At 33.0% G+C, this 26733-nt stretch overlaps 2 protein-coding genes across 3 annotated transcripts in view; one reads left to right on the plus strand and one right to left on the minus strand.

Moving 5' to 3' along the window:
- The window catches only part of LOC132698357 (unconventional myosin IC-like), a 30982-nt gene extending 22028 nt beyond the window's left edge, over window positions 1-8954 (plus strand). For both annotated transcript variants that reach the window (XM_060664368.1, XM_060664367.1), the window contains exons 8-20: window positions 2439-2698; window positions 2750-2919; window positions 3285-3439; window positions 3495-3777; window positions 3840-4071; window positions 4669-4899; window positions 4952-5164; window positions 5225-5292; window positions 5347-5465; window positions 7450-7665; window positions 7748-7848; window positions 8505-8601; window positions 8658-8954. In XM_060664368.1, the coding sequence (XP_060520351.1) occupies window positions 2439-2698; window positions 2750-2919; window positions 3285-3439; window positions 3495-3777; window positions 3840-4071; window positions 4669-4899; window positions 4952-5164; window positions 5225-5292; window positions 5347-5465; window positions 7450-7665; window positions 7748-7848; window positions 8505-8601; window positions 8658-8672 (2160 nt within the window). In that variant the 3' untranslated portion in view covers window positions 8673-8954. The remainder of the gene's footprint in view (window positions 1-2438; window positions 2699-2749; window positions 2920-3284; window positions 3440-3494; window positions 3778-3839; window positions 4072-4668; window positions 4900-4951; window positions 5165-5224; window positions 5293-5346; window positions 5466-7449; window positions 7666-7747; window positions 7849-8504; window positions 8602-8657) is intronic.
- A 1968-nt stretch (window positions 8955-10922) lies between these two features.
- On the minus strand, window positions 10923-12880 carry LOC132698026 (tRNA N6-adenosine threonylcarbamoyltransferase). Its single transcript, XM_060663859.1, has 3 exons — window positions 12234-12880; window positions 11880-12158; window positions 10923-11822 (listed from the first exon to the last, which is right to left on the minus strand). Exons 1-3 carry the CDS (start codon window positions 12568-12570, stop codon window positions 11431-11433), a joined length of 1008 nt encoding a protein of 335 aa, XP_060519842.1. The 5' UTR covers window positions 12571-12880; the 3' UTR covers window positions 10923-11430.
- Between the last annotated feature and the right edge of the window lie 13853 nt (window positions 12881-26733).

Below are 26733 nucleotides of genomic sequence, written 5' to 3' on the forward strand. Positions count from 1 at the left end.
ACGTAAAATTCTTAAACTTTGACAAAACATATGTACTTAAATGTCACATTTCGTAAAACTTAAAATATAAATTAAGCATGAATAAAAAATGTTATAAATGTTATGACAATAAAAAGAGGGATTCATTCTTAATCTAAAAGTAATATACGATACGGTTTTTATGTAATTGACATTAATTAGATAAGGATTTAATTGTTTGGCGATGTAACGGATGAGTTATTCGTTACTGCTGACAGCGTTTGATATGGTCAATCATGACTTTTTATGCTGAATGATGTTGCTCAGAGCCTGGTGAAATCATTCATCCCTGAGCGAACTTAGCAAGTGAACTTCTTAATGAATCGCGTTCAAACAGCATCGACATTTTAAATCCGAAGTACCTTAGGGGATCCCTGGGATCTCTAGTGTATACTTTTTATACTTGTCATCGTTTCATCTTAAATATCATCTACAGGGTGTTTGGAAATTGAGTTAGGAAACTTGGAGGAAAGATTCAATAATGGTAAAATAATGGTAGTAAGCCATCTAACAAAAATCGTAATATTTTCCGATTTATGGCTTGTCAAAAATCATTTTAGAGATCACTTTACCTAGAACATTTTTTATTTTTCCTGTATTTTATTTATTTAGACCGATATTGCAAAATAGAACTGATCGATTTAAGCAGAATCACAAATCCTCAAAAATTGCTACTCTTGTTTTAAGTCGATAAGTGTTGTCGTCTAGCCACAAATCGACTTTTGTATTCTCGGCCTCTTGGAGAAATTGCAATATATTTCCTCATTAAGCGATCCGTTAACAAAAAGAGGTCCCATAAGATTATCTCCATACATTTATAGAAATGTATGATGTTTTCATTCAATTTTTGCATGTGGGATTTCAATTTTCCACTGATGCATATTTCGAAAATTTGCAGCCTCGTTTACGGTTAATTTCCTAAGATTTCATTGCATAAAATTACTGCCAATTGCTCATCACGCTCATACAACATGAAAGGACCGAAGATCATTTTCATGCAAAACTTCCCACTTCTTGAGCAGCAAGTTTTCTCGTATTCGTTGACGGGTCAGCCTCCACATTTTGAAGTATTCTTTCTTTTCTTGCAGTGGTTCTTATATACCTTGGTTTCCCTTTATTCATATCATCACCAAGTCTTCTGTGTATGTTGATGGATGTTTCTATTGGGATAAGTCTCGATATAAAGCTGTCAGTGCTTGATCTGCATTTCCAATTGCTCTTCCGTAGCAAAAATGCATATCGCGATATTCAGTATTTGAATATTCCTGATAGGCCAACACAGTAGCAGTTGGATAATAAGCTCTTTTAATAGAAATTAATTTTTAACGGATTGTGACAATGACGTTTTCCAATTTCATTAGGTCCTGTTAGGTAAAATCAAATTTATAGATAAAATTCGATTCGAGAATAAAAAATCGATTCGTGGTTAAACGAAAACACTTATCGACTTAAATCTAGAGTAATTCTGCTTAAGGCAATCCGCTCTAATTTTCAATATCAGTCCAAATCAATAAAATACAGGAAAAATTTAAAAAATGTTCTAGGTAAAGTGTCCTCTAGTGACATATTTCTGAAACACTTTTATTTTGTAACGATGACTGCGTTAAAATTGAAATTAAAAAAAAAAGAATGTTGACAAGCTATAACTCGGAAAATATTACGATTTAGAATTTGTGTTACATGACTTACCACCATTATTTTCGAACATCCTGCATAAGCCGACGACACCAATTACTTCCGATATAACTTACTTTATTATTTTACTTAAAATTAATCCCGCAAAATTGTCTGCTATAGTTTTTAAAAATTATATTCAAGTTTCAAAGGTAAAAAGAATTTTTGATTTTGATTTTTTGATTTGGAGATCATGTTTCTGTAAGCATAAAAAAGCCTATGATGCATTAAAAGTAGTACCCTGCCACAGACCATGAAAAAATTTCTCTGTAATTCCTTGTTTTCTTTCAGTTAAATCACTGCTGTGATTTTCAGCTCTTTTTCTAAACTAAACACACGGTGATGTAATATTATGGTAACGTACTATATTCCTTTTATTTATCATTGTTTTCAAAAAAGTTGTTGCAGATGGTACGTAAAGTCAAAAGATAAATTTTTAAAAACATTTTCAATTATACAGGGTGTTTCATAAAAGTATAGCAATGCAGACATTTATTTATTTTTGCATATTACGATTCCCAAAAGAAATATTTCAATGATGCCGTGATTGTTTTTTAATTTTAGTTCTACGTTACCAACTTGTTGGGGAAAAATATTTAAAAAAAAAACATGATCCCTCTGTTGTCTTATATTAGAATGTGATATTATATGATGATATAAATACGATTTTTTTTTCCATTCTGTTTATACTTCTAACAGGCCATCGAGTTTTAAGAACCCTGTATTGTCTACTTCAACCTTTCCAGATACTTAAATGCGACGCAGAACAGCTAAAGCTTGCTCTTACACGCAGAACGATTGAAACTACGAGGGATTTGGTGACGAGTCCGCTACACAGAGAACTGGCTGTTTATGCAAGAGACGCCTTAGCCAAGGCCGTGTACGACAGACTATTCACATGGTTAGTAAGACGATTGAATAGTTCCCTGCAGGCGCAGGATTCTCGCAAGAAAGCCGTCATGGGAATTTTGGATATTTACGGCTTCGAGATTTTCGAGAAGAACAGGTAACGACCGTAAAGATATTTTTAACAATTGGAAAAATGATCCTTTTACAGCTTTGAGCAGCTGTGCATTAACTTCTGCAACGAGAAGTTGCAACAGCTTTTCATCGAGCTAACTCTAAAATCTGAACAGGACGAGTACGAAAAAGAAGGAATCCAATGGGAACACGTTCAGTACTTTGACAATAAGATTATCTGTGATTTAATTGAGGAAAAACATAAAGGTAAAAGCTATGGAAATAGCGGAACGGCCCTGATCGATCCGGACTCAGTGCACGGTATTGGGCTAAAGGAGTTGCTGACCTTCTATAGGAGGGGCGGCATTCTGGACGCCCTCTAGAGCGGCCTGGGGGCACAACGGGCCCATCTGGTGGCCTAAGTGCTTGGACGCCCGCGAGGGCGCCCCCCTTTAATACCAATACCAATACCGGCTATGGAAATAGTAAAAGTAAATCTGCTGGGGTTTTAGAGTTTAGACGTAATTCCGGACATTAATATCTGCTTCAGAACTAAAATAAAGACTTAATAATTTCAACCCATCAAAATTCCCAATATAGTATGACCCCTACCCATCCAGTTCTTTTTGTAGGGCTGATCGCATTCATGGATGAAGAATGCTTACGACCCGGCGATCCGAATGACCTCACCTTACTAGCTAAATTAAATAAACAATTGGGCTATCACAATCATTATATAAGTCACATGAAAGCCGACTCCAAACTTCAGAAAATAATGGGGCGAGACGTGAGTTTTGAGAAGCTAGCAGTATACGAATAGAACATTCGTTAATCTTCCTCAGGAATTTCGTCTGATCCACTACGCCGGCGCAGTAACGTACAACGTCAGGACATTTATCGAGAAAAACAACGATCTCCTCTTTAGAGACCTGCGGGAGGCGATGTGCAGCTCGAAGAACAGCGTCCTCCAAGCTGTGTTTTTGGAGTCCGAACAGAAGAGCAAGAAACGGCCGGATACCGCGATCACGCAATTCAAAAACTCCGTGAACAATTTGATGTTGATTCTGAGGGACAAGGAACCATCCTATATTAGGTGCATCAAACCGAACGAATTTAAAAGACCGGGTACGAAGAAATTGTTTGTGGACGATATTTATGGGAAAAACGTAATAATGGGTAAATTACAGATCTTTTCGACGTCACAAAAGTCAAGCATCAAGTGACATATCTGGGATTGATGGAAAATCTTAGAGTGAGGCGAGCGGGCTTTGCTTATAGGCGGTTATACGAACTGTTCCTTAGGAGGTACAAATCGCTGTGTAAAGAGACGTGGCCCAACTTTTACGGTTCTGCAAAGGACGGAGTTCAGCATTTAGTGTGCACACTCGGTTATGAGAGAGATGAATATCAAATGGGAAGGTCAGTGACATTATGAAAAAAAGCAAATGCTGAAAATTTTTTGCTTCCCTTGTTTGGAATAGATAATAAGTGAAGCAAGTGCTTTATGTTTATACGAATATTCGAATATTCGAATATTCGAAAAACGCAATTCATGAAACGAAAAAACACAATGTATTTTTACGCAAAACAATATCTTGATAAGTCTTTGTCGTATTCAGTCGTATACAGTATTCTCTATAGGTCTGCTTTATCATTTCATTGTTGGATTTCTAACAAGAATTGAATATATATTCCTTCGGATTTCCTGGGTATCTTGATATTTTAAAAATTTTGAAAAAACATTAATACTAACTGTTTTTTGACTCGTGATAAACGCCTGTATGGCAACCAAACAATTAAAAATTATTCTTATAGTTTCTATCCAAAGTTAACTATACCAAAAGATTCTTTCCATTTAGAATTCAGCTTGACATGTTTTTGGTTTTATTTTCATCAAATTTTGAATGATAAAGAAAAATATCAATGAATTTTTTTTTAATGTAGTTAATGAAAAAATGGAAATGCCAAAAGAGAAACAATTATATAGAAATCATCACATTTCCACAAATATTTCAGAACGAAAATATTCATCAGACACCCTCAAACCCTGTTTCGTACAGAAGACCTCTTCCAAGTAAAAAAACACGATATCGCAGCGATAATTCAGGCTGCCTGGAAAGGTCTGATGCAAAGGCGAAGGTACCTGAAGATGAAGGAGTCGGCAACCATAATCCAGAAATACGTAAGACGGCACTTAGCCAAGCGAAACGCTCTCAAACGGAGAAAAGCGGCCCAAACCATTAGACGGTAAGACATTTCATCTGTTGATTATACATTATCTATTTATCTTCGTTCGAAGGTTTATTCGTGGTTACATCACAAGAAATGATCCACCTAATGACGACAATAAAGCCTTTATTCTGGCTGCAAAGATTAATTGGTTGGAGAGGTTAGCCAAGAATCTCCCTCAAAACATTCTCCATAGAACTTGGCTCCCGTGTCCTAAAGTGTGTCAGGAAGCGTCAAAGCACCTGGAGATTATGTACGAGGCGCACATGTCAAGAACTTACAGGTAATTTGCGCGAAAACCACGAAAATAAGCGAGAATTAAGATTTTCGGTTAATATTTTAGATTGGCATTGACACCAGAAAGAAAACGACTTTTAGAATTGAAAGTTTTGGCGGAGAAGCTTTTTAAAGGCAACTATATCCATTAAAAACACGCGATATTTTAATAATGGACAAATATTTCAGATAAGAAAAAGAGTTACCAAACAAGCATATCGGAGGTGTTTATTAACGACAGAGTATCTGCTGCAAGTGCAGCCTTAAAAACTAGTTACTCTTTGCAGCTTAACGGAGACAAAGAAGTGGTGAGTTATTTTAAATATTTTTTTCTGAAAATAACATTGCAGAGGGTAATTCGTAAGTATATTCACTTATTACTGAAATAAAGATTTTCAATGAACTACAAATTTATTTATTTATTATTTAAAAAATACATTTTCCGTTCTGTTCTGCAGCCAATACTAATATATGAGCTGCAAACAAAACAAAAAAGTAAAAATAAAAATTGAAATTAAAAAAAAAAGAAATAAACGATAGTTAAATAACAATAATTTCTAGAATATAAAAAAATATGAATAATCCAATCCAATCCAATGATTTTATTTAACCTGTTATAAAGATGTGCTAACATTATATGAATACGCCCCTATTATAATAAATTGCATTGATCGATGTATCCACGCTACTTTTTTTTATACGTTATTTTGGACGCCATTGGAATTCATAATTATTAGTTGAGTGACAAGTTAACGTTTTATCACAGTTAATATATTTTTTGATACCTTGTATATTAAAAGCAGACAAAGAGCCAAAAAAGCTAACCGAGCAACAGTTTATAGTGATGATGCTTGGTTGATTAGGCAAACGTCCTCTTAGTTGTCGTCGTAAACTATGAATTTTATCTTTGACCAATAGTTCCAGTTTTGAGACCCAACAAATTTTTTTTTAAATCAAGAAGAAAGTTTTAACCAAAAGTCAGTACATAATTGTTCTTGTCAACAATATTAACTTATATGAATCATCCTGTAAATACAGTCGAACTTCGGTAAGTCGAACTGCGATTTGACACATGAAAATTTCGAGTTATCAATAAAAACTACAAATGCATGTACTTTTTTGTGAATGAACATTTATTCGTTCATTTTTAAAAATCTATGATTTTTGAACAAAAAACGAAACGTTTTCAACGAAAGCTTCAATTTTATTTAAACAATCATAGAGGGAATCAGTTGTGTATTTCAAATAGGAACTCAAGACAATCAACGAATTTTCAACCAATTCATTTGAAGGTGGTTCCTCCTCCATCGTGTCACTTTCGCAGTCATCTTCGATATTTAACTGTACCGGTTCGGATCTGCAGGACTCGATAATACCTTCATCAATAGGAAACTCTGAAGTAACAATATCCTCATCCACATGTATAAAATCGTTGATGGTGCTACCTTCTGCTATACCTCTAATGTTTGTCGAGGCTTTAAACTCGATTTCTATTTGGAGTTCGTCTTCACTCTTTTCTTTCAGGCGTTCACTTAGGAAAATCAAGGGAATCTCATCTTCTTCTTCCCATTCAGAACACTGATCAAAACCGGCTTTTTTAAAACAATTGGAAATTGTTTCAGGCTTAACATCGATATTCCATACGGTAGTTACGTCGTCAACACAGTCCATTAGTGTGTGTTATTGTTTTCTTCGAAACGTTCCATTGCGGTGATGACTGAATGTTTATTTTTCAAAATTGTAGACACTGTACTTGCCGAAATCCCATACTTCATCTTTATTTTTTGAACTTCTTTTATAACCTTGAATTTTTGATCAACAGACAAAGCTTTTAAAGTACGTTTTGATGACATATCAACAAATGCAAAAATCCAAAAATGGCTTTAATATAATGTGTAAATTGAATAGGGACAGTACTTTTCACTTAGTATTAACTAGTAAGTCATACAAGTGAACTAAGCAAGCACAGAAACTGAACTGCTTGCATAGATACGTTAAAAAGACAGGTTAAGATGGGTCGTAATTAGGGGGTTGCCCGAGAAAATTCGACTTATCGAAGTTGGCACCAAATGTTTCGTTGGAGTTATCAAGATATTCGAGTAATCAAGACAAACTAACACGCATTTCCTACTTTTGACGCTATTGTCAACCAATTTGGTTCGACTTATCAAAAATTCGAGTTATCGTAGTTCGACTTATGGAAGTTCGACTGTATATGTTGATGCATAACAGGGCCCAATATAAGAGGAAACCAATCTTCTTCGAATTCAAACCAAAACTCTTGTTTTCCAGTACGCCAGTAGTGTAATGAAATATGACCGACACGGTTATAAACCAAGAGAGAGGATTATAATAGTAACCCAGAACAATCTTCATGTTTTGGATTGTAGAAATTCCGTGAAACAAAAGCACTGCTTGCCTTTAAAGAGATTGAGATTTATAGTAACGCACGAAAGTGACAAGTTAGTACTAGTTCGTATACCCGAGGATCTTCTAAAGAAAGATAAGGTGAGAAGTTCAAAATTAGCGATTACTTACTTTTACTATTACTTATTGTTAAGTCATCGAGGACTTACAATTTATTTTATAGGGCGACCTAATTTTGGAGGTTCCTCATTTAATAGAGGCGATTACAATGATCATTGATGTCACAAAAGATCCTTCACTGCTCACAATTATTGACGAGAAATCGTAAGTAATTAAACAAACTTTAATTTACAATTAGAAATAGAATATAAAATACATAATTATCACCATTTTCACAAATTGATTTAATACACACATTGCTAATATCAAAGCACATATCATAAAAATATTTTTAATAAAACAGTGTTTGATGTAAATATGTGGATATTTTTTAAATGAAGCATCCTATATATTTTGCGTCAATATTATGAGGTTTATATTGCAATGTAATGCGACGTATCTAGTAGTCACATACAGAGGGTTTAGTTAAAAAAAATCAGATGAACGTGTTAGTTGCCAAGACTTTAGAAATTCCCTGTATGAGATAATTGACCGTGAGAATTGACAAACGTCAAAATCCAATCCGGTGGGAAATATCTCCGAAAATATCCGGAGAAAAACATGTTTTTTAAATATTTTCTGAATAAATTTAAGTCGCATCAAAATGCAAAGAAATAGATATTTTTATAAAACCCTCTGCTTAATTAAAAATACTTTCGCATTGTATAGGTCTATTTTTTGGTTGTTAGCAGATGCAGAGTATAGCAAGCCAAGCATGTTCTTGTTTAGATTAATTAGATTAAATTAAAAAAAAACGGTTTAGTATTAATGTACATACACTGGCATTTCGGTTTTTTTAATCTAATCAATCGCATTTTTAGCATCGAACATAATATGAATGGAAAGCACGGAACTATTGAGATTCAAGTGGGCAATCCTGAAAGAATTCATAAGGATAAAAGCGGTCATTTATTGATTGTAAGTATTTAATTTGAATTTTTCACCAAATTTTACTTTTTTTTTTTTACTTTTAGGTCGCATCGCCTTAAAATTGTGAAAAATTTGTTACTTTATTTTACTCTGTTTCTTTTTAAAATGTTTATTTATGGTTATATTTATTTATATTTTAAAACATGATGGAATGTGGAAAGTTATTGAATTGCAAATTATAGATATTCACAATCACCTAATAACGTGCCTTAAGCAACTAGCGCCTTTTTTATTGTAGTGCCATGGAAGTATTTACCTTTTCTATAAGGAACTTGTCTGCTTTTACATATCGATGCTTAAGATATTTCCGGACATGGAACTTAAATAAATGTCGTTTTTAACGGTTGCATTTTTTACTGAATATATTATATTTAAATCCTTACCAAAACGTATCGTGTCTTACTTAGTCATAGGTTCCAATTTCAAAGGCCCATTGTTGGACTAAATTGAAGCAAATTCTTGACATTGTTCGGCTAAGATTTAAGATCTGATAGACATATAAACATGTACCATAATCTAGATACTCATGACCAGTGAATATTAAATTAACAAAATGCCATTTCGTAAAAGTCTAATAAACCCTGGTAATCATCTGTATTAATATTTTTTACAATGGACAAAAATAATTATTTTAACAAACAAATAAAATCCATTTTTCAAGTTTGTATATCAATAAATTTTTAAGAGAGCGCCTGGAACAATATTTTCAGGATAACATTAACAAAGAAAAACAGGAGTTATTGCAGCAATATGAAAATCTGCAAAAGGAACGAGCATATGATAATAAACAGGAAGAAGAAAGGCTACAGCATATTTTAGAACGACTTGAAACAGCTAAATTCTCAGATTTGAAAACCGATTGTGATGAGTTAGAAGGTGTATATTATTATATACTTCCGTTTTCGAACATTTATATTTTGCGTGTTCTTGAATAAAATTTAATAATTAACCATATAAGCAGAATATAAAAGTGTTTTAAAGACAAGGAAATTTCAACTTCTATATAATTTATACATATAAATTTACATTTAAAGTTATTTCAGAACTATTACATAATTTATATTAACTTGATAAGTGAATTCAATTTCTATACTTACCCGATTTTTTTTTTTACAACTTTATCAATTCACGATTGTTAGTAAAGCTGCCAATTTATGTTTGCGATCTTGCTTAAAAATAATTTAATCAAATTGATAATCGTCATTTTGACTTGCTTGTTGCATTAATTATTTATTTAAAAATAAAAAAAATTGAACAAAATCACAAAATTAAGTGATACGTGGTTTTAGCTTTATTGTATAAATAAATGATCACATCATCTCAAGGGCCTTCTTCACAAAATTAATTTTACCTCTTACTCTTACCTTGCTTACTCCGTCCCCTATATGATTTACTCATCTAATTGATTCTTAGTTTGTTAAATTTAAGCAATTTAAGGAATTTTTTAGACCAGTTTTGGTTAGGAAAAATGTATCTAAAAATTAATGGTACTCTTTGTACCTTTTAATGTTGTTTTATATAGAAGAAATTCGGGGGGCAGAGGAAGAACTTAAAAAAATAAAACTTGAAATAGATACCGTCACTATACGGTCCCTGTCTGAAAATGAGGCCATTAAAATTGAGTATGCGGAAAAGGCTGCTGCTGCTGAACTTCGTTTTAAGTGCCAGATAACTGAATACAATAATAAATTAGATGCTCACCGAGCGGTCTACCACCAAAAAGGTAAGTCTAAGTATACGAAATGCATTCTTTCCTGGTCTAATTTCGTAATAATAAGTAGCGCAGGACATTCAAAATACAATTACGCAATTAAAAGCAACAAAATCCAAGGAATATGAACAAACAAAAACTCGCTTGCAGAAACAAATACTAGACGCGCAACAAGCTTTGGCAAAGGTGTCAAATGAACAGAGGTGCCTTACAACAACGTTAAATAATTTAAAAAGTAAACAGGTTGGAAAAAAAAATTCATTTATATATCCGCAAAACATAAAAATTTTTACAGAAAACTATCAAAAAGCAGAAATCGGTAAGTACACCAAATGTTATGGAATTTAAGGGTGATGCCCTATTAACGGATAACGGGGATTCGAAGGCTCATTTGTCAACTGTAGATGACATTAGCATATCCAAAATGGGTGGTGTAAGAACTAACATGTTCACAAATTCAAAGCAAATAAATACAAACAATCCAAGGTTACATAGACAAGCCCCAGATTCTACAAATCAAAGACTAGAAAACTTTCTATTCGTGTCCAATTCACAGCGAAACGCAGACAATGAATACTTGCATATGCAATGTAAAAAATCTGCAGCCCGCTCTTCTACTACTGCAACGAAAGATATATATGTGGTAGATGAAGAAACTTCCTGTACTTTTTCAGGAAAACGAAATTACAATATTAATGACATTAGTGATACTGCCACTGACAATATAATAAGAAAAATCCCTAAAATGCACAGGGGACGAAGACAACTTCAATAAAAAATTAATGTGCCATTAGCTCTAAGAGCCAGTTCAAGTTTTGGTTACTATTCTGGCAATGTTATTAGAAATGATTATAGAACTTATCCAAGCAATCAGAAGTCATTTCCTTTGTAACTAGTGCTTTATTTAATAAATTGGTTCCTACAAAGTGTTTTTCGTTTTCTTTTACAAATAGTTAACAGGTATTGTTAACATTTATAATTTTTTTGTTAACATTGAAGCATCCAGTTTTAATTTTGCTCCTACCTTAATATGTGCATCGCCTCATTGTGATAACCTTTTTGTAACAAAAATGTGTAAAAAAATACCACCCCCACCATAAAAAACATTAATCATCTCTCCACTCAGTTACCACCTCATCTGTCCTATACCTCTGTGTCACAAAGGAATCTTCCCATTTCATTTTCATCCCAGCATTATACATTTCGGCGCCGGCGTGGGCGATCATAACTCCATTATCTATGCAATACCTTTCATCTGTTGCAAACAATTTACCACCTCGCTCGTTGCACATTTCATTCATCATTTCTTGAAGTCTTACATTGCAACCAACCCCTCCCACTATAAGCACTTCTTTGGAGTTGCAATGAGCCATTGCCCTTTCGGTTGTTTCAACCAACATTGCAAATATTGTCTCCTGTAGAGAAAAACACAAGTCCGCGTCTGTATAGCCTTGTTTCAGAAGACTTTTGGTATGTTCTTCCATATAACTCAATATTCCTGTCAATAACCCGATAATTTAAAACCACAACACGTAGGTGTAGCTTAAATACTAACCTGAGAAACTAACATCCATACCTTTAACACAATAAGGCAAAGGTACATATTTCTTTCCCTTTTTGGCCAATTGTTCTATGTTATATCCCGGACTTGGATCATTAGATATTTTTAAAACCCTAGCAAAGCGATCTAAACAATTGCCCACAGCTATATCAATGGTTTCTCCAAATATTCTGTAGCGACTTCTAGCGTACGCTATAATTTGAGTATTTCCACCACTTACATATAACACTGTAGGATTTTTAGCTCCCGTTATTATCCTGCCCATTTCAATGTCTGGATAAGATTTTTGTTAAAGAAATTGCGAAGACAGATTTTGCAAAAACTATATAGAGAATGCAAAAAGGATACGTCCAATGCAATGATTTACTCCAAGCAAAGGTTTATTCCAGAGCTGTGCTACAGTTCGAGCAACTAAAGCGACTGTAGCTAACGGGGCTCCCATTCCAGGACCTTTCGTATAGCAAATTACATCGATTTTTTCCGGCGTGATTTTAGCTTGTTCCAAAGCTTCCTTCAACACGACTAAGACGTTTTGTCTATGATGAATAGCCGTCTCTTTGGGCAAAAACCCTTCGCCGGGTGGAGTTATGTAAGTTCTTCGACAATTTGATAACACCACTCCATCTTGTATGATGCCGATCCCCAATTTATTTGCGCTTCCCTCAAAGCCAATGGCAATGACCATTTTATTGAAAAATACGAGACCCAAACAATATAACCTAACCAAAAGGTAACAACACTAACATAACCTATACCTTCATTCATTATGGTTGCTAAACTCAGCAAACAATATTTTAATAGCACATAAGTACTATTACTGCAGACCATCGGTACAGAAAAAATTCGGAATTGAATGTAGTTTAAAGCATGCAACGTTTGACAAAAATATTGAAACCAATAGAAAACGAATTTTGCATTCAAAATACCACACCAAAATTTGTAGATTTGAGTATGAAAATTATTTTTACTTTTTTATATCAGAACAGCACGTTTCTTTTTTTAAAATACACTAAAATAAATGGCAATATCAAACATAATTCTTATTTGAACAAAAAGCAATGCCTTAGCTTTTTTAAAAGGAAAAACACATTTTGCTCATAATTTCTATTTTTTTTATCAAATATATCAAAATATTTTTAAACATTTTTGGCAGTAGCATAGATAAAGGAAATTGGACCGAATATTTTCGAAAAAAAAAAAGTGGATATTTGTCCTATGAACATGAATTACAATGGAACTAGGGAACTAGATCTAAACTGCAATTGGCCCGACGATAGAAAAGTGAGGCAAATTTTTCAATAGAAAATAGCATATAGAAAAAGTATAGTATGCAACACGTTCGGTAAAATTTTTAACGGACGAGTTTTTAATGAACGAAATGCCTTTTACCGCACTTGTTGCATACTATATTTTTTCTACGACCGTTAGTTTTTGGGCACATTTTCGCAAAACAACACTAATACATCCACTGACCCAAAAAATTGACAAACGTCAAAATTCAAAGCGTGGAAAATATCTCCGAAAACATCCGATGGCTCCCAAACCCGTGCGGTAAAATCCCGGAAAGGTTCGAAGTGACTCGGATCCGTGGGAAACGAAACTGACGTGGTAAAGCGACGCTTCCCGAACGCTAGATCGGTGCGTAATTAGGTATTTTACAGACGGGAGTAGAAAAAAATAATTCTTACTGAAATAAAACAATCAAACCATTTCATAAAATATTTTTAACAAATAAAATTTATGGTGTTATAATAATCTTAAAACATTCACACGTTTTCTATTTCTTAAAAGGAAAAAAACTTTCATTTAAAAAAAATTACAAATTACAAGTTACAAATTACAGACATGAAAAAAGGTTTGAAAAATGCAATTGCAGTTACAAAGTTGTTTTGGCCCAAGCGCGTACATTTATGCAAAACAGTACGAATACATTCACAGAATGGACAAACGTCAAAATATCATCGCAAAAAACTACCTAAAACATCCGAACCCGTAATTAAAGTGCCAGAAAAACGAGTGGAAAAATACTTGTGATGCTAAGGCAAGTCTAAGAACCTAAATAAGTTCAAATTTAGCAACCGCTATCTACAATATAGTCACTTTACCAATGAATTACTTTGTTTTTATAAGAAATTTGCAAGACTCAAAACACAGAAGATTGAAAAAATTATGAATAATATTATCTTGGGTCACTGGGTATGTGGGCATCGAAATATTTATTTTTAAAAATATTAATCTGTTGTAACGCCTAAATTTAGTCGGGCAGGGCTATTTTTAGAAATGCAACAAGTACATAATACGTGCACGAGCTTAATCTGACATCGAATTTAAATGTAAGTAAAAAGTTGTTTCGAATTCAAGTATCTCCTATATTAAGACCGGAGAATGCAATAAAAGAGAACCACAACAAGCTTTAAATTGCTGAATATATTTAGCGTACCTTTTGCCTCTGGTCGGCACTATACCGGGCCGTCAAAAGTATCTAAAGCCTTAAAACAACCATTTGAGTTAATATAAATTAGCTGCTGGTTAAAAATAAATGACATTTTTGCACGCACTAGCACCATCTTTAGAAAATTGAAAGCCAATCTGTGAATTATTTTTTATTGGCCTGTTCCTTTTTGGAGGTAATCGTACTTTTATAAGGAAAAATAAAAAATAGGAAATGCTTCTTCTGGAATCTAAATCTACTTACATTTTAGGCAAGTAGCATGTGGGTATTAAATGAACATGACGTAATTTTTGACTTTCCTTGTATTCATCAATTACCAATTTCAGCTTAACCGTATTTCGTTAATACTAATCAATTGCATATTTCAAATAAATTAAGCTATAACGATAATCGATACGGTATTAGTGAATGAATGAAAGCTATGGCAATATTAAATGTTTTATTAAAAACGAATAAAAAACACACACACGTAATGGTACAGCTAAAATATGTATAAAACATGTAAACAATTTAAATGTTCTTTATGACTTTTTTGAATTCCATAGTAGATTGACAATTTTCTTCCATTTTTCTTATACTAATCGTGTTATATCTATTTATTTATGTACAAGTGCATTTTCTAAACAAGAAGAAACAGAAAGAATATATTTAAAGCACCCTATTGTAACAATTTCTGAGAGTACAGCACCTCGTACACTCGCAGCCTTGAAACATTTTGTTGTCGTGACCCAGGTGAACAGTAGCATATCCCGGAGATATTTATACTGTCAAAAGAATGGATATACGACCAGAAATACAAAAAAAATGCACACGGTAAAAAATGTCATCGCGGTAAATAAAGATTAAAAACACGGTCGTGAGGACATAATCCCGAATGCCGAAGAAATTAAACAAACATTAGTATTGGAGCTTATGTTTCACCTTGGAGTACGGAAATGGAGATGATTACAAATGCAGTCCTAATTTGAAACATGATTCCATATTTCATATTTTGATTTATTTTAATCTGCCTGGTGTTCAAGTGAAGTTCATCACAATCAAAAGAACTATATAACTAATTCTTTCTAATTATTTATGTATTTTGCTGTATGAAAATTATGATTTCTGTTCCCAAAGATCTTGTCCTTTGAAAGATAGAAAAAATTGGTATAAACTATTGCTAGCACTGAATTCTGAACGCTGTCATACTTTTAAAGTATTTTTTTGTTATGTACAGAGTATAGAAGATATTTGCATTTTCGTGAATTCTTTCCTTTTGCCTGTAGTTTTACCGCTTCTGACATATTTTGAATTTTGTATATTTTTTATAGTGACACTATATACTACAACTGAGAAAAAAATACACTAATACAATTACAATATTAAGTGGTAGCGCACACTGAATTGCTACTGTTGTTTTTACTGTCGATGAGAAAGTAAAAATGATGGAAACTGAAGATGAATGCGGTAGATACCACCGATCTAAGAACTCTGTAAAAATGCACCTGGACCATCGAGCGGTGTTATTTTTTAAGGTGAGAAATTCGGCTAGACCATCTCCAGGTATAGATCGGATACGAACAACTAAAGTGTTACATTACATTACATTACATTAAATTACATACATTACATTCTATTAAATATATAACTCGTGACAAAAAATGTGCATGTTATCACTTGCCCAATTCGCGTTCTCAAGTACTTTCAAAATTACTAGTGAGGAACGTCAATAATGAGGTCGATAGTTTTGTAGTTATACTATGCTCAAAGACTCCTCTTCTAGACAAACCTAACCTTTGGTACTAGAAACAGACAATAGTGCTGATGTGTGAACAGTTTACCCGGCTCAGATTTAAGAATGGTCGACTACTCACAAATGTTTGGCTGGAAGACGAACCAAAATCTAGTATATAGTATATATTTTTGCCATATCACAAAGTCTAAAAAACAATCGGTCTTGGAAAACGACCAGAAATCTCGTTAAATTACAAAGATATTGCAAAAACCGCCAAAAATCGAACACAATGCAGGTCGGTTGGCCGCAAAAATACAAAAAGGAGGCAAATCGAAGAAAATAGATTAACAGTAAATAAAAATCATAACTATTTGGTAATGTTTAATATGCATGCATGCAGAAGTCAAAAGCATTAAAAGTTTAGGTGGTATACAAATATATAAAACATCATTTTGCATGGTCGCAGGAAATAACAACAAAATTGCAGCAGGAATTGATCTAGGAAGCTAGGAAAATTTGTTGAGATCCTCAGCCTCTTGCCTACATAAGAGGGCAGCGTCAAAATTTCACGGCCTGAATATGAAAGAAACAAAGTAGAGTAACAATTTTTTATTATTTTTCAATATAATCCCCTTCACTTCAATACACTTATTACATCTCTTTATTAACAATTCAATCCCCTTAAAAAAATATTCTTTTGGTTTGTCTGCAAAATGAGTTAAAACAGCCTCTTTTAACTCAATTTCGTCGTTAAACTGCCGTCCACGTAAGTCCCTTTTCAAATATCCAAACAAATAATAGTCGCTGGGGGCCATATCTGGACTATAGGGAGGATGATCTATCTGTTGGAACCCACACTCTAAAATGGTAGCTTGTGCAAAAGACGCACGCCTCTGGTCAGTTTTCCTCGACGTTTTACACGTATGCAGTCTCGCAATTTATGTAATAATGTTACGTAATATTTACCATTGACAGTGGTATTAGTGTCTTTAAAATATATCAAAAAAATTTCTTCACAATCCCAAAAGATCGTGGCCATCACCTTTTTTGTTGACTGGCAGACTCTGAATTTCCTTGGAGGTGTTGCGCCCTTACGACGCCACTCCATTGATTCTTTTTTATAGAGGGTAATAACAGAGAACCATAGTTTCATCTCCCGTAACAATAGTTCCTATCACAGGCTTGGGTTCCGACCCACAGAGTTCCAAAAAAGACCGCACATACTCGACACGGCGTTGTTTTTGAATGGCACAAAGGTTTTTGGGAACCCGTCTTGACCTAACCTTAGACATATCTAAATGATCATGCAGGATTCGACGAACATTTGTATCGAGAAAGCTTAGTAATTTCTGAAATTTCCTTGACCTTTAAACGTCGATCACTCAATACCACCAACACGATCGCAACAATATCTTCCGTTATGACCTCGGACTCTTGTTTAAAATGCTGTCAATAAAAAACTATTTGACGCAGACTTCAAGTTTTTTTTTCGCAGCCTACTAAGATATATATTTAAAAGAAAACAAAGTTTTATCGTGATACTGAAGCTGCATCTGTCAGGCCGGGAAATTTTGGCGCTAACCTTGGCCAGACGCGCGATTCGCCCGCATTAGGAAGCTGCAGAGGGGCGCCCCTGCAAAATGTCAAGAAAATGTCATAGGATCACGGACTAAAGTGCAGTTCATTAAAGCGATTCTCGAGGCAGTTTAAAAAACCAAATCGACGTCGTGCACGAGAAGGCGCCCGGCGCCTGCCGTTGTGTCATAGGAATGCCGTTGCCACTGTATACGGCCGTAGCACTTCTAGGAGGTTGATAAAATGCGAAGTGCAACGCGAATCGTCGGGATGCCGGATGTACCTTCCAGCTTTTATTTGCGAAAACCACGCGTTTGCCAATTTATTCGACGGAAAATCGTAAGATATATCGTTACAAAATTCCTTACCTGTGACAAATTGTTTTGAAGAAACTCACACAATTTTATTGAAGAAATTATTACAGAAATAATGTACGAATACAATAAAGAAGACGTCATTAAAAATGGGTATAATTTCGACCATAATCAGTGAACTCAATCGAAACTGGCAACGACGTAATAAAAATTGAGGCAAATTTTACAATAAAAAAAGACTGCTATTAATGAAGATTGTTGTCTTTCTCTCCGTTGCTTAAATGAGGCTGTTGACTACTTTACTAACCGATATATTTTTACTGAAATTATTTACGCAATATTATGTGTTGATCGAACAACATTTTCTTTAAATATTTGTATAAAATAAAATTTATAACAAAAATCTTTCGAAAAAGCACATACATATTGACGTACGAAGAAATTGAAAATATGCAAGTATTTCTAACGTCCTTAAAAAATATTGTTGGCCTTTTTTCAGAAGTATTATATGTAGAAGTAAATATGTACATTTTACTCTTTACTTATTCATACGGGGACAAGTTTTTAGTTTTCTGGTAAAATTTTTGTAACAACCAAATCCATAAGTTGATAATACCGCAATACTTAATAATACCTGCAATCAATCAATCATCAATCAATCAAATACATCAATACAGTTCATTTATATAATCTAATTTTTGTAGTAAATCGATGAGTCATATTATTTAAAAAGATAAATTACATCAAATAATTTGTTTAAATGCTCTATTTGCTTTGTAAGAATTTACGAGTTCAAACAATGTGTATTGAATTTCACCAGCATGAAATTACACACAAAACTGTAACCGTCAAAAATGGCCATCAAAAAAGAACAGGAAGAAAGAAGACAGTGTCGCTTTTACACGTACATAGATAAAATTACCAAACTAACAGTTTATGGCCAACAAAACAATCCCCATTACTACTGGGCTCACACTGAATGAAATATACATTTAAATTTCTATATGGAGCTCACTGCCTATATTAATTTAGATGTACACCCATTGCAAAAAAAAACGAGGTTCAATCTGTAGTAAAAAGGTCTTTTCAGTAGAGAAGCAAGCAAAATCTGTCCAATGTGATAAATGGGCATAACATTAAACTTTCTGATATGAGAGGTGACACTCATGTAAACAATAGACCATTTTATACGTTCCTCATATATACATTTTGAGGACACAACCTCGACTTATTAGGCACTTGGATTACATTGTACTGTACAAATCCATTTATAAATGCTTTAAATGCTACGATACAGATCTTTTTCACTGGTTAATTTTCTTTGTATAAGTACTTACTAACGCAATAAAAAAAACTACCCAGCATTTATATTCAGACTGTGATCTTTTACACGTCTTTTATTTCGCCAAGTATTTAGAACCCAAAGCCTAAAACGAAATATATATTTTCACTTAAGCGAATTACAAAATTTAATTAATGACGTGTGATATTATGTTATAAAACAATTTTGATTGTAATTTAATTACCCCATAAATCAATTAACTGTAAAGTTATCGATAAAACAATAAATATGTTGAGGACTTGTGTGCCAGAGGCGTAGACGGCACATTTTAGAATCAATTTGTTTGAGCTGCCAACATCACGAAGTAACTGGTGATTTGATATGACTGGTTAATTGATCTTTTTCAAATTCATTTAAACTTGCTCGTAAATTGATTTATAAACATGTCTGATTTTGCATGATTTTGTATATAGACAGTCTGATATGAATACCGTCATGCAGAAAAGCGCAAATATTTAACACGGATCTCGTTTTGGTTAGTTTGGTGAATCAAATGAAATTATTTTGTAGGCCCCCGCCGTTGTGTGTGAGAATAAAGTTTACTTGGCTCCAAAAATCCCTTCCTATTTGATTTATAAGCCTCATATCTAGACGAAGGTCCACAGGTCACAGACGTTAACAAATTGTTTATTTTTTTCTCGGTTCAACTTGTTGACTCTGATAACATTGGAATTTTAGCGCCACGATTGTTGAAATTTTATTCGAAACTGTCCAACTCGATAGATGTGATTCAATCTGCTGCATTATCGTCCACTCGCTGTTGGAAGTTGTTGGTAACTTCGGTCGCTAAATTCTCTTTTTTTTTTAAGCAAATAATAAACTAAGAAATCTAATCCGCAATCACCAATTTCCGTTTGCACCGTTAGTGCGGAGCACTATGCAACTTTCGCAAAATCGATGTGATTTGATTGTGAATACACCCTGTATAAAGTGTTCTTCACAACTTCAAAGTTAATTGCAATTTAAAATTATATTTTTTCAAATATCTTGAGTCCCCTGTATTATAGACGAAACCTTAAACTCTCTCTCGATACAGTTTATGATACTCTTCATATCAGATTATCACATCTTTAAAAGTTTTTCATAATTCACTCACAAAAGCGGAAATTTCTAGGATCTATGAGAATTTTTTGTCCACAAACGAAGTACCCTGTATATGCTGGGGCAAAGCTGCATATATGTGCCAAATATGAAGACGATTGCTTCAAATTTTGGACACTTGTCGTGTTTCATAGCAATGTCCAAAAAACAGTCAAAAATCGCGAAAAAAAGATCGATACCGGCGTCGGATCACTGTAAGCTTATGTGCCTCGTGGAGAGTTAAAAAGGAAGCAAATTTCAATTTTGTAGCTCCAGCGGTTCAAAAGTTATTCAGGAAAAACGAAAAGACGAGAACGGAGAACGTAGGACGGACAAACAGACAAAAAAATTTTTTTTTTCGACGGTGATCTTTTCTGTAGCAACGGCGATCCCATAGGACTTACCGTTACCGAGATATAAAATTTTTATATGAGCGCAGATACTTTCGAAAAATTCGATTTCATCGATTTTCGAAATTAACAAGTTTGTGAGCGATCGGATGTTTTCGGTTTATTTTAAACACTGCTAGTACTTTGACGTTTGTCAGTTCTGGTGGTCACGTCATACGTCACTTATACAGTAAATGTATTCGTGGTGGGTTTACAAAAAATCGTCGTGCATAACTCTAAAAACGAAGAAGTTGTGGCCTCTGTAATCTATAGGACTGTTAACCTTCCCTTTAGACTGTTTTATGATATGGACGGTCAAATAAATCAGATATCCTTCACACATATCCGAAACAATTTATAATCTTTGCATAAATGAAAACAACCTACAAATTTTACTTCCGGCTTGATATATAGTAGATATATAAAGTGTTTGCATTTGTTTTTTCTAGCTACCTTACATTGGCAAACAGTTGAGAAATGTCTACACATTTCATGTACATTTTTAGAATTTTATTAACATAATCAGTTGTAGAGTCAGAATAATAGCCAATATTTTATTTTTTACTGTAATTCTTTGGTTTAAGGCTTTAACAAATAAAATGATACCGAGGGTCAGTTGGGACAGAATAGGTATGGTCTGTTCAAAGATATAAGAAAGCGACCAATTGCTTTTGAACGGATAATCCAAGGATGGTCATTAACATATAATGCAACAAGATTATTACATTAATTAATATTTAATAATTAATTAATTAATAATTACCTTAATCAATAATAATAATCTTGTTGCATTGTATGTTAATGACCACCCTTGGATAATCCGTTCAAAAGCAATTGGTCACTTTCTTATATCTATTAACAGACCATATATTATTATTAGTATGACGTATTTTTTCACAACACACCCACCGCATCAACAAACGCGTATTTATAAACCAAAAATGCCTACGCAACTAACGTGTTTGCGCTTTTTTTTTTCAAAATAAATCTTAATCGTTTCCTAAATGACGAATGATGGCACTAGAGAAATTCCGATGTCAAGCTTGTTAAATTATTCGGTATTTCGGCGTATAAACATAGAAGTAAATCAAAAAGTAACCGAAACGATACGCGAAATATTTTTGGATTGTCTATACCGGAGGATCTACAAATGTGACATAGATATTTCGTTACAAAAAGAAACATAGCTTTACAATATTTTTTTAGGTAAGTAAATATTGTTTATTTATTAACCAAGAGTGCCTTACCTCAGGTAGCGACGATATTAATTCTCAGCCCACCCAGCCCGATTTATTATCTGGAACAAATAAAATGCATGAACAAATAATTTCGTGGGTCCTGATAATGCAACACAGCAAATATCTACTAGACTGTTTTATTGATAATGTCTAGACGTTAGAAGCTAATTTCATAGTGTTTATGTCAATCTAGGCTCCTAGTCTAGATAAAAGGGCAATAAATATCCCAAACATCACTATAAAAAGCAAATTATCGAATTTGTTTGATCGAAACTATATAACGACAATAATCAATGTGAAAAACAAAAAATGTCCACTCTACAATTTAGGTAAATATAAACAGCATATCAACAAAATTAGAAATATTTTTTTACCCTATGTTTACTGAAATAATAGCAAACATCGTACGTATGAAGTTTATAACATGATCCTCTTCAGAAAATTAATTAATATTATAAGAGAAGATGACAGTATGACAGTATTTTGAATTAAATATATTGACGTACGTAGGACAGTCTGGATTCAGATTATATCTATTCGCGAAGTTTAGAAAAATGCATAAGAAAGTGAATGTCGTTTGGCGACGTGCATTTGAATCTATCCAGTGGAATTTTCATGTAAAAATGGGTCCCTAGTATCGTAGAACTAAAAAATAATGTCAGCCAAACGTCAAATGGGCATATTCGGTCCGGTTGCATTTAAAATATACATAAACGATATTTACAGACCAACTTTTTCGTAAACTTTTCTACGTTTCTGGGAAAAATTCTGAAGAAATAATAAATCCAGATGGAATAAGCTACAAGAGAAAAGAAGTCCACGGATTAACGGCTATCTATTAAATTTTTGAGACTAGTATTATAACTCAAAAATTGTTGGAAAGTTTTAACCATCAGAGTTGAAAGTAGTTTTACCGCGAGAAATGAATTTGATACTAATTTTGAGAATTTCACTTAGTTTTATCGCAAGAATTTATCGCATTCTTGTAACACTGCCAAAGTTAGTCATTTATTTAGTTAATTAAATTAGTTATTTGGCAAAAAATAATATCTGATTCGTTCAGATAAGTGAAGAACAAGATTAAGATTTGTTACCAAAAAATGCAAGAAATGTATAAAATAAAATAGGTTAATTATAAATAACTATGTAGTTACTAATTGCATCATTGTCTTTTATGATTTATTTGACAAGCTTAAACACTATCAATCTACATTGACAGCAAAAATGGAGATCCAGAAGGAAAAGATTTAATACAAATTATGTAATTTTAAAACTTTAACATAACGAGAAACATTAAAGCTTAACCGATCTGTGGCTATCGAAGTTATTATCAGCCGACTGATGAAGCTCAATACGGTTGCAAGCTATATCGATAACTCGCATATAGAAAGAAGTTGTTTCATTAAATGTGACCATCGGCAATATCTGACTAAAGTAGATGTCAATAAATTCTGGAAATTGTTTTAATTCTTTTAATCATAAAATAATAAAGATAATAACTTTGCATGAAAAATTTTGCCTCCATTGGCGTGTCAATCTTAGAAGTCCCCGTTCTAAATATTGTACCTTGTAAATGACAGGGTCCTCGATAGTTTCAAATAAAATTGCTAGAGGGTGCAATTTGCAATAATGTGTCATTAAAATTTAATACGGCATAACTTTCATATCGAATTCGCAAGATTTTAAGCACCGATTTTATTTTGACATCTGTCCCAAGTGACTCAGTGAAATTATTCCTGTTTTTTTCAAAAAAACATAAACTGATGATCGTATAAAAAGTACAGTATGCAACACGTTGGTACACTTCTTTAGGCACTCGTTTATTAAACTTTCGCTTAAATCTTGAATAAACAACCCCCTGACTAAAGTGGTGTTTACCAAAATTGTTGCATAATATACAATGAAAATTGCAGTATATTAGTTAGAAGTAGACCTTTCACGTTTGTGCAATTATTTTAATCAGCAAAATATTAACCAGTCCGCACTTAAAATCCGACATGACCTTCACATGTGATTAAGTTCGAAAAATACTCTTGAATACTTGATGTACACAAAAATTCATTGACGTAATTGCAATTCATTGACACCTACTCGTGAATAGCAGCATCAGCGTCATAAGCACTAAACCAAGGAATATTCATTTTGCGCGGAGATAAGAAGTGACGTCTAAATCTCGGGCGATGATGAATGGAACGCTGCACATAAAGAAATTCCTCACCGGGAATGTAAAATGGACTGAAAATATTTGAGACTAGGCTCCAGAATCGTAAACATTTGCTGAATAAATCAAATCGCATAATGCAATCTTTGTTCTGTGACAACGAAAAATGTATGGAGAAAATTATACGATTCATCACCTCATAATATCGGCTCCATGATCTGCGCCCTTTCGTCCTTTCCGATTTGAAAAGCTTCATTTTTTTCAGAGCTTTCTCGCCGTGAAATATGTGTTTCTTATGTGAATTTTAACTGCTAAAGTTAAATCGCAACAATATAGTTACCGTACTGATCCGATACAGAAATTAATTCACCCATAATTAATATGAACAAAAATAGGGCTACATTATTAACCAAAAGAAAAAATTCTCTATTACGCTTGGGGGAGTTGTTCCTTAGATCTCAAATAATGTTTTTTCTGATCCTTTAGGAATTTAATGGTTTTTTAATAGGGATAGGATATACTATATACCTTAATGCGAGAGAGTAATAAAATGTGAACAACTTAATGTTATATATAAGTTAAGATTAATTTGCATACAATAGAAACACGAGTGTAGTGAAAGTAATTTGACAGCGGCATTAAGAAGAAGAAGTAAATAAATAGTAAATAAATAGTAGTTAGTACTTCTTATATTAAACAAAAATTTATGTGCGATTTCAACCGAGATGAAGAAGATTTGGATCTTGCGCATGGAACTGTTGGGTTCTTATAAAGACCAAAAATTTTCATCCCTCCTCTTTGTTTGAACTTAATTTCGGTTTTTATGTACCGGTTCGGCCACTATTTAAAAATAAGTTGCCCGCAGAGCCAAACATGGCATTTTAAACTAATTCTAATCGCTTTACGGTCCAAAAATTGATGGAAAATTATTGCTATTTTACAAAAATTGAAATTGAATTAACCTATACCTTAAAAAATAATAATGCACTTGTTGCATAATATACTAATATTTCTCAATAATACGCACAAATATGGAACCATGTGGAATATTTACATATTTGAATTATGTAATAAACTCGATTTTCTTTCTTTTCCCTTAACGAAAATCAGATCAAATTGTCAAACTAACGAAAACTAGCCATTTAGTTCAAAGAAGGATAAACGATTAAAGTGATTTCCCAAAGTACACTCAGCAAAAGATTTACCCTCAATAACCTAAACAGGTAGAAAATTTGAAAAATAATGTAAAACAACTTCTTATTACACTTATCTGCCAATACTATTGACGTATATGACAATGAAAAAATACTCATTGCTACCCGAAACAAAATTTACCCCACAAAATTGATATTGCCTTTTTTACTAGTTAAGCAAAGTCTATGGTTCAATTACGAACTTTTGAAAAGAACTGTTTTGAAGAAGCTAGACTACCTGGATTAAGTTTCATATACGAGCAGTGACTGCATTTTTATTATTCAGAAAGTGTAGTCACTCCCTTAACGCATACTAAATTCGTTTTTTTCAAAAATTTAGTATTTTGATAATAACTGTGAAAGTAGTTCAACAATTGACGTCGACAATCGTTGAGAACATATAAAAGTTGCATATTTTTACCGATTCAAGCCTTATTTTTGCATGGCCCATTAAGAACTGAGTATTCTTTCATATTTTTCGAGCCACGCTGTTTATAATAATAATATTTTTCGAGCCACGCTGTTTATAATAATAATAATAATAATAATAATAATAATAATAATAGTGACAATAATAAATCAACTTTTATTTTAAATAATAAGAATACATACCGTGAAAAAAAAAACAAAATAAGGAAATAAGGAACAAATTCATTTTAAAATCAGGTATTATATTTCAAGAAAAATGGTAGCACATGTGCATCATATTTTTTCTTACGCATTGTTTGCAGTAAAAAGGAAATATACAGGGCGTGTCAAAAAGTTGATGCTAAGTTCCTTTTTTTTTAAATAGAACATTTTTTAAAACCTTTTTCGAATTCCAAATTCAAAATCTCTACAAAAAAAAAATATAGATGTGTTTTTATGATGGTTTTTTCTCATGCAGCGGGGATTATTTGTACTCAAGTACTTAAAATTTTGTGTATTTACCGTACCATTTATACAAAACGTGGATTCGTCATTAAGCAATATCTGACAATCAATAAATGGATTTAAGTTGCACATTTCCATCATAGTTACACAAAACTGTAGTCTGAGGTTGGGCTCATCTTTGTTCAGGTCCTGTAATAATCTAAAATTGTACGGATAAAACGCAAAGCTGTTCCTCTGCTAACATAATTATTTGAAGCTGCCTCAGAAATTATTGTCAACTTCTAATTAAATGTTTAATCTTGTATTCGGGAACCTGGCTGCAGACGAACTTTTACTATTCTTGCCTCTATAAATTTTTTCTGAATTTTACTCGCTAAAAACACTACAAAATTTTTATTGAGTTCTCGTTTTCTCCTAATCCAATAAAAATTAAAATTTCAATTCTCTGAGTTTCATTTAGATACGCCATATGCATTTTCACAGTAATTGTGACAATTTAAGAACTTTACTGATACTA

Source organism: Cylas formicarius, unplaced genomic scaffold, assembly GCF_029955315.1.
Source record: "Cylas formicarius isolate icCylForm1 unplaced genomic scaffold, icCylForm1.1 PGA_scaffold_2__14_contigs__length_35257938, whole genome shotgun sequence".
NCBI classification, from domain to species: Eukaryota; Metazoa; Arthropoda; class Insecta; order Coleoptera; family Brentidae; genus Cylas; species Cylas formicarius.